The 13,082-nt window shown below is 35.5% G+C and overlaps 1 protein-coding gene across 3 annotated transcripts in view; it reads right to left on the reverse strand.

Annotated features, from left to right (window-relative positions):
* Positions 1-7,456: 7,456 nt before the first annotated feature.
* The window catches only part of ATF2 (activating transcription factor 2), an 83,938-nt gene continuing 78,312 nt past the window's right edge, over positions 7,457-13,082 (reverse strand). For all 3 annotated transcript variants that reach the window (XM_046019330.1, XM_046019331.1, XM_046019329.1), the window contains one exon: positions 7,457-9,991. In XM_046019330.1, the coding sequence (XP_045875286.1) occupies positions 9,765-9,991 (227 nt within the window). In that variant the 3' untranslated portion in view covers positions 7,457-9,764. The remainder of the gene's footprint in view (positions 9,992-13,082) is intronic.

The following is a 13,082-nucleotide window of genomic DNA, read 5'->3' on the forward strand; positions in this document are numbered from 1 at the left end:
AAGCCTCTGCCTTCAGCTCAGGTCATGATCGAGCCCCAGGTCGGGCTCTCTACTCAGTGGGGAGCCTGCTTCCTCCTCTCTCTCTGCCTGCCTCTGTCTGTCAAATAAATAAATAAATCTTTAAAAGTGGGTTAAAGTATTCTTTGTTATTATTTTCATAACTTAAGTTAGATTGTTAGCCCATTTTTAGCCTTTCTTCTTTTCCTTCCATCTATGCACTGTATGTACTAATTTAGCAGGAAGCCACGTTTTGACATGTTGGGTTTTCAATCTTTTATCTTTGCCTTCACTCTTAAGTAACAGTTAAATAACAGAATTCTGGGTTGACTGTCATTTATCTCTCAGTGTTTTTCAATTTTTAAAAACTTTTTTAAACTTCTTCTGGGAAAAATTCAAAAACACCAAGTAGAGAAATAATACTCTTGTATTAGAAATTAGCAAGGATTCTTCAGCACTTTGAAGATATTATTGCCTTTTCTTCTGACCTTTGTTTTAAGTCCATTGTCATTTTTTGGTTCTTTTTCCTCTGTGGGACAGTATCTTTCCTCTGCTTTTAAGATTTCTTTGTCTTTGGTGTTCTAAAGTATTAACGTGATGTGTCCAGAAGAGATTTAAATTTATGTAAATTGTTTCTTGACTTTGAGGACTCATGTCTTTAATTTATTGTAGATAATATTGTCATTATCTCTTTGAATATAATCTCTCCCATTTTTTAAATTCTTTTCTTCTGGAATTCCTATTAGACTCAGGTAGCAGCTTCTTATTCTACTGTCTCACAACCTCTCCTATCTCCTTAGCTCTTGATACACTGTATGATTTCTTCAGGTCTGATATGAGTTTACTATTCTCTGCTTCTAGTCTACAATTAACATACACTGACCTTTTAATTTTTTTAAAAGATTTTAAGATTTATTTGACAGAGAGAGGGAGGAAAAGAGAGAGAGAGAACAAGCACAATCAGGCAGAGTGGTAGGCAAAAGGAGAAGCAGAATCCCCACGGAGCATGGAGCCCAATGTGGGGCTTGATCCCAGGACCCTGCGATCATGACCTGAGCCAAAGGCAGCCACTTAATGACTGGGTACCCAGGTGCTCCCTGAGGTTGATTTCTTACTTAAAATGAGGACAGGGAGCCTGGGTGGCTCAGTTGCTTGAGCATGTGACTCTTGACTTTGGCTCAAGTCATGATCTCAGGGTTGTTGGATTGAACCCCACGTTGGACTCCCCACTGAGTGTGGAGTCTGCTTGGGAATCTCTCTCCCTTTGCCCCTCCCCCATGCACTCTTTCTCTCCAAAATGCATAAATAAATCTTTAAAAAAATAAAATGAGGTAATGCCATCTTCACGATTCAGAGGTTCTAATATATTAGTATCTATAAAAGTACTTAATATATTGCAGAGCACCACAGAAAGGAATTATACTATCTTAGTGGTCTTCTGACCACTCTGCCTTTTCTCTCCTATTATATGGTAATATTCAAGACTTGATCTTCTGCCTGTCTTCCATTACATCTTGTCTTTCAAATAATTCAAGGTAATTAATTCAGTCTCAGGATTTTAATTATCAACTTCTAAATCTGTTGTCACTTCTTTTTTCTTACTAAAACAACAGTACCATCATAGGGTTTTGATGATGCCTGAATGAGATAAATGGAGGTACCCTAGTGAACAATATACTCAATAGAGACTATTATTACATTTTTATGTGCTTACTGGATATTTACATTTTTAAAAATTCCAGCATAATATATGGTGTTATATTAGTTTCAGTTATGCAATATAGTTGTTCAACAATTCTATACATTACTCAGTGCTCATCCTGGTGGGTACTCTTAATTCCCTCCACCTATTTCAACCACTGCCCCTCACCTCTTCTCTGGTAACCACCAGTTCTCTATATTTGAGTGTTTTTTTTTTTTTTGTTTGTTTGTTTGCTTCTTTTCCCCTTGTTCATTTGTTTTCTCAAATTCCACGAGTGAAATATGTATTTGTTTTTCTCTTTTATTTCAGTTAGCATTACGCCCTCCCTCTAGATCCATCCATGTTGTTGCAAATGGCAAGATTTCCTTCTTTTTTATGGCAGGGTAATATTCCACGGGGACCCCACTCCCCCCCCCCCCCCCATATACCACTTCTTTATCCATTCACCAATCAATGGACTTGGTTTGCGTCCATGATTTGGCTATTGTAAATAATGCTGCAATAAACATCCAGGTGTATCTATCTTTTTGAATTAGTGTTTTTGTATTCTTTGGGTAAGTACCCAGTAGCGGAATTACTGGATCATATGGTATTTCTATTTTTAACTTTTTGAGGAAACTCCATACTGTGTTCCACAGTATCTGCACCAGTTTGCATTCCCACCAAAGTGCAAAAGGGCTCCTTTTCCTCCACATCTTTGCCAACACTTGTTTTGATTCTTGTGGTTTTGATTTGCATTTCCCTGATGATGAGTGATGCTGAGAGTCTTCTTATGTGTCTGTTGGCCATTTGTATGTTTTCTCTGGAGAAATGTCTGTTCATGTCTTCTGCCCATTTTTTTTTTAAAGATTTACTTTTTTTGACAGATCGAGAGAGCTCACAAGTAGGCAGAGAGGCAGGGAGAAGGGGAAGCAGGCTCCCCGCCAAGCAGGGAGCCCAATGTGGGCCTTGATCCCAGGACTCTGAGATCATGACCTGAGCTGAAGGCAGACGCTCAACCCACTGAGCCACCCAGGCGCCCCATCTTCTGCCCATTTTTAAACTGGATTATTTGCTTTGGGGTGCTGTGTAAATTCTTTATATATTTTTGATATTGTTCCCTTATCAGATATATCATTTGCAAATACCTTCTCCCATTCTGTAGGTTGTCTTTTTGTTTTGTTGATAGTTTGCTGTGCAGAAGCTTTCTTATTTTGATGTAGTCCCAACAGTTTACTTTTGCTTTTGATTCCCTTGCTTTAGAAGACATATCTAGAAAAAATGTCACTATGGCCATGTCAGAGAAATACTGCCTATGCTCTCTTCCAGGATTTTTATGGTTTAAGGTCACTCATTTAGAGCTTTAATTCATTTTGAGTTTATTTTTGTGTATAGTATAAGAAAGTGGTCCAGTTTCATTTTTTTTGCATGCAGCTATCCAATTTTCCAAATATCATTTGAAGAGACTGTCTTTTGCCCCATTGTATATTCTTGCTTTTTTTGTTATTGATTAACCATGTAATTGTGGGTTTATTCCTGGGCTCTCTATTCTGTCCTTTTGATCTATGTGTCTATTTTGGTACCATTCTGTATTGTTTTGATTGCTATAGCCTTGGAGTATTTCTTGAAATCTTGGGATTGTGATACTTCCAGTTTTATTTTTTCAAGATTGCTTTGGCTATTTCGGGTCTTTTGTGTTCCATAAAAAATTTCGTATTTGTTCTAGTTCCATGAACAATGCTGTTGATATTTTGATAGGGATTACATTAGACCTACAGATTGTTTTGGGTAGTATGTTAACAGTATTTGTTCTCCCAATCCATAAGCATGCAATATCTTTCCAATTGTTTGTGTCATCTTCAGTTACTCTCACTGATGTTTTATAGTTTCCAGAGTACAGGTCTTCCACCTCCTTGGTTAAGTTTATTCCTAGGTACTTTACTCTTTTTGATGCAATAAGAAATGGAATTGTTTTCTTAACTTCTCTTTCAGCTACTTCATTATTAGTGTATAGAAATGCAACAGATTTCTGTATGTTGATTTTGTATCCAGTGACCTTACTGAATTCATTCATAGCTTCTAGCAGTTTTTTGGTGTAGTCTGGACATTTAATCTCCAAAATACTAAACAACCACTGTTCCCAAATTAGCTCCCTTTCCCAACTTACTTATTCTTGTAAGTGACACCACTAGTCTTTTCAAGCCTGAAAGATGGAGTCTTCTTCCTTTGCTTTTCATCATCTCCCTTTTAGTCGATTAATTCTATAGGTACTTCTTGCAAAATATTTCCTACACCGATTCCTTTTGCTACTTATTGGCCCTTTTTCCCTAGTCCTTATTACAACTCATGCCTGAATTACTGCAACTTGGTAGCCGGTTTCCATGTGGGCCAGCCTTCCTACTATTGTCTGGTCCTTAAAACACTTTCCTAATGTCCCTTTTCTGAAAGTCAATGGTTTGCTAGGTTTTGTAGCCCCAGTCAACCTTAATGGCCTTCTATAATCTAGACTACTAGTTATAGCAGGCATACAGATGTCTTTTATGCAAGTTCTCAAAGAACAATGTCATTTCAACAACAGCACACTACTTTTGAGGCACTCATACAGGATCTACAAATAAAACACATTAATGAAAGTGATACTGGAAACATCTTCAAAATTGTTATCTAATGTTACTTTGTCACAAATACATGCTAGTCCATAAAAAAGAATTACAGCCAGTTTTACTTACCTTTAATATCATGGGAAAGAACTTTAGAGCTTTGTTTGCAATGTTAACTTCAGCTATTGAGAAGGATGTTTATGCTTTAGCAGACTGCCTCATGGTGATGGAAGTCACCTCAGAAACCATTAGCTGAGCTGAATAAATTGAGATGTAAAAGAAGTACTTCCCTGAAAATTTGGCAGTTGGGAAAGTCAATAATTATCTGATTAATTTTTTAAATGTCCAAATTAATTAATGCTAGGATAGTTATATTACTTTTTATTTTTCACTGATGTTATTTAATTAGACCCTCTGACAATTTTAACAAGCACAATTCCCAAAATGGACAGAAGAACATTTGCTACATATTTAAACTACATGTTTAAATTAAAAAAAAAAATTGGTAGGAAAAAATCAAACAATAATTATGGATAATGCAAAAGGGTTTACTTTTGAAGACAAATGTATTGGCAAATTTTACTTCCTCATAAACAATGCATTTGTTCCCAATTCTGAGAAACTTACAATAGACTATTATCTTAAATTCTGCTAGGTAAACCCCATTAAATAATTATTGCTTAATTTTTCTGTCAGGCTATAGGAACCACATCTCTTCATAATGTACATGCTTTTAAACAATTAGCAAAAAATAATTGTAAAATGTCCTCTTTTGGGAGAATATTCTTTTTTTTGGTGGTGGTCGGGGGGTCTACTTTCACTGAAAATGAAATCTAAGTAAACCAACCTTCATTTGACATAACTGACAGTTAAAAATGAGATTCAGACTCAAATACTTTTCCAAATAATTGAGGTAATGCATGATAGAGCCATGGCAACTATTCTGTCAAACAAATTCTAGCTCAAGGAATGGTCTTAAATATAAAATTTAATGCAAAATAAAGAGGCAAGGGAAGGCATTGTGACCATGACCAGGTTGTACCAATGTCTTCCTCTTCTCTGAAAGCCACTGGAAAAATTTTCATGTATATTTGAAGGGGAAAGATGGAACTCACTGGCCCACTGTTGAATAACAAAACCCTTTTAGAGTGCCATGACAGATTTGATAATTTTATAACTAACATCTGATTTGGTGCTTTGGACTGCTACAATAGAATAAAACCATGTATATTTTCTCTTTTATTGTAGGTTCCAATGTCACAAGGCCTTTGTTATTTCAGAACTAATCCTTTAGTTCTGAAATATTTTCATGATTGTGCTTTTCCTATGGGAACTCACCATTAACTTAAATGGTAGGAAGCTTTCTCCTACCATTTGTTCTAAATAGAACCTTTGTTCTAAATTTTATGTGCATTTTTCTCCACACAGAAGGATATTAACTTTCTAGGATCTATTAAGATCCTAAATTGCCTCAATGAATGACCATGTCTCAGTCTACTGTCTGGAAAGACCTTTTTTTTAAAGCCATGTGAGAATTAGGGAATAAATCTGTATTTATTAATAGTTTACAGAAATTATTTTTCATAACTACATCAGACACAAAATGGTGTAACTTTCCTTCGAAAGTAACCATTATCCTATGGTCAAGATACTCTAGAAATGTCAGATTTAAAATGTTTTCCTTCTAGGAATTTTTTTTCCGTCTGTCTGTGCATATGTATAAATGAAGGCCTAGAAGTAAACAGGATTCCCTCATAGTTCTACTCTCACAAGTAAATTCTTAAGTGTCAAGCATTAATTGCTATACAGTCTGAGATGTAGAATTAATAAACTATATTTAACATTAAATACACACCAGAGACAAGATTATTTTTCTGTCCTCTGAGACAAATCAATGCCAACACGAGTTTGACCTTTCAGTATTTCATCAAATTCTGTTAGAGGAGAACATCACCTTGTCTTCATGAAATCTTTCATCTAAAATCATGTAATCCAGATTAAGTACATTTGTTAGAATGTGTACCTTAATGTAAAAATTGGCCATGTGATTTTTTGCATCTTTTCAGATTGGCTCAACCTGAAAGAGAAGACTGAAATATTACTTCACATGCTCTCCAGCCTCTGTTTCTTAAACACTTTGCCCTGGCCACTTCTAATACAATATACAATGTATTTAGTATGTTAACTGTTTTTCCCCAACACCTTCCTGCCCACCCTCCTCTTTAGAATGTAGTTCCACAAAGTCAGGGATTTTTGTTTGGGCTACTGGTGGATTCCAAGTGCCCAGAATGACCGACACACCGATAGTTAAGCAGTCATTCACCGAATAAAACGAAGTTGTACATGTGTTCAGAGATGTAACAACACGGGGACTCTAGCTCTGAGTGCAGTGAGGAGTTGGCGCCAGGATTTGGAGTAGAGAAATGCTATAAGCGGATTCACATTTGGAAAGGACCACTCCAGCTGTTATACTGAGGATGGGCTACAGGAGGCAGGGTGGAAGCAAGGAGACAGTTACAAGGCAAATACAGTAACTGGGTGAGAAAAAATGAGGGCAAGGATCAGGACGATAGCAATGAACAGGGTGAGAAGTGGCTGAATTCTCGACTGTTCTGAAGGAAAAGCCAACAGCGTTTCCTAATAGTTTGGAGGTGGGCTGTGAGAAAAGAGGAATCAAGGGTAACAACAGTTGTCCCTGCTTAAGTAACTGGAAGGATGGAGCTGTCATCAGTGCCTTACGAAAGACTGCTGGAGAAGCACTCTTGCAGGGAAGGTGGGGGATGATGAAGAGCCAGTGCTGGACATGTCATATTGAACTACAGTTGAGACGCAATGTTGGACACATCATGTTCAAGATGTTTTGTTAGGCAGTCGCCAAGAAATGCCAAAGGCTGGTAGATCTGTGTGTGGCTGTAGTTGGGGGAATGTTCCAGGTTGGGGAAGATTAAAGGTTCACTGTATACAAATGGGGTTTAATGAATGCAGAGAAGAACAAGGCCTGAGCACCCTGCAGTTGAAAAGTCTTTCAGAAGGAATGAATTTTTATCATATAAATAGAAAGACTACCTGGTTCTTTTCAGATAATAAACGTCCTGCAGGAAAAAAAAAAACAAAACCGTATCATTATCAGGTGACCTTACTTTATGAAAGATAGGTAAGGACAAGCAAATTATGAACATAATTTAAAGATAGAATTTATTCTCTGATGGTTTACTCATGCAAACTGCACATAAAAGAAAGTAGTACAGTTTGTGTAACATTGCAAATATAAGGACTCAAAATGCTAGGTACAGAAGTAGTGTGACATCCTGAAAGTCAAAATGGAATTTGTGTTTATACAACTAATAATGATTTTTATTTGCTGAGTACAGACTGATTTACAATGAAAGTTTTGCTAACCTTGGTAAGTTCATTAACCGTTTACATGACTTCTTACATCTATGTAGTTTTATTTTACAGTTGCAAGAATTCCTGTTACCAAAAAACTTTAACTTGCATAAATAATAAAAGAAAAATATACTGAAGGACTTAGGAGAGTGAAAAAATTGAGGCTTTTCCTAACCCATCCAAACTACAATAAAAAATAGCCTTCTTGCAGAATTCATATTTTGTGCCTTTGAGATCAACTCCTTAGCATAACTACGGCAAAGTCACGATTAGAAATTCATTACTTTAAAATTATAAAATCAGTTAAAAATAAAAAAAATTTAGAAGTAGGATTATCAACTAAAAATGCTAATAAGCCAAACAATAAAAATCCTATTATCTTCATACCTAAAAGTCCTGAAATGTCATTTGTATAATTTTAATGTTTCCCAGTTTGGAACTTAGGCAGGTGGGATATTTCCTTGAATTATCAAGGATACTTGATATAGGTTTTTTAAATGTCAGTCTCATTAGGAGATGGCACTGAGACGTTTGTAAATAGTGTAGTATAGATGCAGAACAAACTACACAACTTATTATAAATGCATTACAGATATTTACATAATGGAATCCTGCTTGAATGCCAGAAGTTGCTACTGGGTAGGACCATAACTATTTTACAAAGTTGTCTTACACACATCTACTACTTTATTTTTAACAATTTAGTCTATTTTAAAATATTGTACTGTATTTTGAACATAACTGCAGAATAAAAATAGATAATGGCACATTAGAAAACTCAGTATCCCACAGATGATTGGATAATGAGAAAAGTGTACCTACAATCATCTCATCAGAAACAAACTACATCATGGAATGTTAGTTATCCAAGCCTGCACAGTAATGACATTTTAAATTGCAATCATCTATTGGCCAGCATCACACTGAAGGCATCGTTAAACATTCAAGCAAAGACTGCTGGCATAAACTATTGAAAGAAACATACACACATACATACACATACACACACTCACTCTCATCCACTCTTGCTTCCCACATTATAATTACATTGTTCTAAAGATAGATACTGATTTTTTTCCCACGAGAAACGTTATCAAAATTTGCTACTAAAAGATGACAGTGCTTTCACAAGAATAAGTACAACTTAGCTTGCAAGTACAAGACAATGGGGGTAAACAGTCTTAAATTTTCTAAGTAATTTTTAGGCTTTTTCTGGCAACCATACCATACTTGATTATGCATAAACTTCTCAGTTTGTAACCTGAAATCTGCAAAAAACCAAAACCAAAACCTAATTTCAAAAAATTATTAAGATATTGGATAACCCTGTATCATAGATTATATAATTTCATATTTTTAACAGCCTCAAAACATAGGGTTTAAAATACTGAATTTAAGACTCGAAAAATAGTCATTTTGAAATGATAAAGGATTCCAAAATTCATGTCTACTTAAAATCTTAAAGAAAACACACGATTAATGATCTTGATTTAGTTTCAGAGTGTGCATAAAAGCATCGTATGTCTCTTACCATGTTTCACTCACTTAAAAAGTGTTCTCTAATGTTTTTCCTTTTGCATAATGTGCAAAATAAAAGGCAAAAAGATTAAAAGCAAATCTCTATCTTTCTCTTGCTAGTGCTTTATGACCTTGTTAATATTACAAAGTCAATAGGGACTATGCAGAACTTTGGTATAAATGATAAACAATACTACCATCACAGTTGAGGATTAAGAGGTGGTCAAAAGAAATGGAAGTGGGAAGAGATTCAGTAACACCCCCATTTATTAAAACACCACCAAATTAAAAATGAAATAAACCACAATGAATTATAATACAATTTACACATTGAGCACAGAAAATTAATAAATCTAACAATATTTATAAAAAAAGCAAAATCAGTCTTTTTCCAGAGACTAAAATCTGTTGTTCAGTCTGATCATCAACTGCTGCTACACCAACTTTAGAGCCAAATTTAATTTCAAGTAAAAAAAAAAATTTACAACCACAGATTTCGCATAAATGGAAACTGGTCTTTCCTTGATTTCCCTTTGAAGTCACTAATGAGTATCTAAAACTGCTGCACTGCAGGTTTTTAATCAACTTCCTGAGGGCTGTGACTGGGAGGCAGGAGCCATAACAATCTGCGAAAGTGCGGGCTCTGTACTCTGGTCCGCCATCTGCGTGAGGACTGAGGTGGCCACTGCTTCGGCCTTGGAGGTTGAACTGACTCCATTGGATGTGCTGACAGAACTATGCTGTATAGCTTCTGTATGTGGACTACTTGGCACTGACAGGTCTTCTGAACTATCATCTTTATCGGCGGCTGGGTGGAAAAAACAGAAGTTAACTGTTTTTTAAAGACATCTGTAAGAATGTGTCAGTCATTTGTCAATATACAGAGTAAAAGTCAGACTTTTACAAAGTTGGTTACTGAGCTAAGTTGGTATGACTGGGTCTGAATAAATGAAAGGTGGCTCTAAGCTTGAAGCAGGCCATTTTACCACAGCAGGTCAGAGGAAGGTACAATCAGGCACAGGGAAGCCTCTGTGTGCCTCACAGAACAGAGTTAAGGTATTTACTGAACAGTGTTAAGAAGTCAGGAAGGAATTTGGGAGATAGCCTTGTGCTTACAGATATAACCAAACACCAAGTAACACATTTAACAAAACCAGTCTGTCTGCCTACCTGCCATTCTTATTAAAAAATAAAAAAAATTTATAACCACATGCATAAACAAAATGAATTCTTACATACAAATTACATTTTCAAATTATTCCCTCTGCATTCTCCAGAACTATATTTATTCTGGCTGACTTTCCATCTAGTGCAGTGATGGGTGATTACAACACCTGATTCTAATGATGCATCCACATGAGAATAAGCAGTATTTAGACTCTAAATGCCACCAGCTGTTATAGCTGCATGAATTAATTGGGGTTCAAATAAAAAATTATATAAAACTCTAGACACTGCAATGAAAAAGATATTCAGAAAGGGGCTTTCTAAGTTTTTATGAAAAGCTACCAACTTTTAGGCTTGAACAATGAATCTCCTACACCTTTCTCATTTTAACAGGATAGATTCTAATAATTTCAGTTAGTGAAAAATTTGATATGCACAACACACAAGCAATTATAGTGTATGTAACTTAGGAGATACAATGATAACATGAACCAGTAACTGTGATCCTCATCCCAAACTTAAGAGAACACTGCCAATAACAATGATGTTTCCTGGAGACTCCTCTTCTCATCAAAGGTAATCACCATTCTGATGGTTCTTTAACCATTCCCTTGTTTTTTGTTTGAAGCTTTACCAAATAGGTACGTATCTTCAATATTATTTAGCTTTGTTTATCTTTGAACATCCTGAAAACAGTATCATACTGGATGTATTCTTTTGTACTTTTCACCTGGCATTAAAATAACTTTTTATTTAGTGCTTAAAAGTAACAAGAAGGCTTTCCCTCAAATCTGACAATGTAAACTGGCCTGCTTACTAATAGCCAGGTGCCTATTCTGAAAGTCAATTATTAAAAGCCTCTGGACCCTTAAAGCAGGACTTATCCCATGATTTGTGATACAGAAGACATAAGGGGAGGAACCTGGCCAGCTAGACTTCAGTTCAAATAAAATTCATCATTTTGAGAATTTTCTAAATACAGTACTTAACAGAATTTTGACAAGTTTACCTTAAATCCATGCAATTTTATAAAGCAGTTTTTAAAATGTGTTAATTAGACAGAATCCCATCTTCTCTATAAATCTGCTATAAATGCAAAATCACAACTCAAGATAAAACTCTGACCTCCAGATACAATAAAAAAACCTATCAATAATCCTTTTAAAATTATATAAAGCAGAAAGGACACTTTTCTGATGAAGCAATAACAAATGTTATAAAATATTTATAATTCAGTTAAAGAGCCAAAACAAGTTATATATGTGTTCAGAAAAATCCAAACGCTGGCAATGACACTTTAACTGAAAAGAACACTGAAAAGTTCTCTTTATTTTACCTCTCTTCTTCAACAGGAAAACAAACTGACCTTTCCCTCAATGTTAAGTTCTAGGGATATGCCTTCTTTCAAACATAAAGAGGCTGATCTGTGATGGACGGTATAAGGAAATATAAATATGCAGTGGAAGGACTCAAAATTAAATAGTACACTGTAAGGACAAGTGCCTATCTCCAGACTTTCAGAATTAGGTAAAGCAAAACCTTAGGCTGTACAAAGCATCAGGTACTCCCTTATAAAGGACATAATTATAAATTTTACATATATAAAATATCTTTATAATGTGAAAACTTGTCCAATTCTAGGTGAGGAGAGAAAAATCATTAGTATAATCACAAGCACTAGAAAGACTGAGATCTTACTGCACTCCAAGAGCCATTTTCAGCTCAAAAGCTACAAAACCCCCAGCTGTTTGACAATTCACACTATGAAGTTTTCTACCTATGTTCATACATATTTTCATTAATGAAAATATAAACTCTCAATTATACTTAGGGCCCAAGAAGCTTTCTTTCCCACTTAAGATTATGGAAACAAGTAAAATACCATTTTAATTATGCCTAGAGATCTAGAAAATATGAATTAATGGTACTAAGATCCACTCATGTTTTATTCTTCATAGAATCCAAACATTAAAAATGTACTCATATGTTCATTCACGTTTTATACCATTTGATTGTTAATGTGACCCCAATTGTCAGGGCTTTCCCATGACTGAGGGGTTTCATCCTACAAGGTGGGGACTTTGGGCCTTAGAACTGAGAAACTCTACGGTGTGTGCTTTTATACTGTCACCTTTACCTGAAAGATTCTGTAATATTCCTTAGTTTCTGTTAAACCTTAATTTCACAAATGTTTTGAATGTGTTAACTATTACAATTCACCAACATTAGCAATAGCTGTGTGTTACAACATGAACAGTGTTAGGTATCTGAATTTCCCCACATTTTCTCTAAGATTTAAGTAGTCAATCTAAATACCTTGACTACTAAACAACAGAGAAATCATTTTTTTCCCTAAGACTTCAAGTTTGAAAAGAGAAATTACTTAAAAATTTCTACAAAACCCAGTTACCTCCCAAGAGGTGAAGGGAACTAATTCTATGCTAAAACTAAAGTTTTACTTCAGTCTGATTATCTAGATGACTAGACAGAAAAAAGGTAGGAATAACTCCAAACATCAAAAATGTCTTATTCATTTCTTATAGTCTATATAACCTAGCATAATGCATATTCCCTAAAAAGTTATTAGTCTAGGGGTGCTTGGGTGTCAGTGGGTTAAGCCTCTGCCTTCGGCTCAGGTCATGGTCTCAGGATCCTGAGATTGAGCCCCACAATGGGCTCTCTGCTTAGCAGGGAATCTGCCTCCCCTCTCCCTCTGCCTGCCTCTCTGCCTA

The sequence above is a fragment of the Meles meles genome, chromosome 9 (genome assembly GCF_922984935.1).
Source record: "Meles meles chromosome 9, mMelMel3.1 paternal haplotype, whole genome shotgun sequence".
Taxonomy (NCBI): Eukaryota; Metazoa; Chordata; class Mammalia; order Carnivora; family Mustelidae; genus Meles; species Meles meles.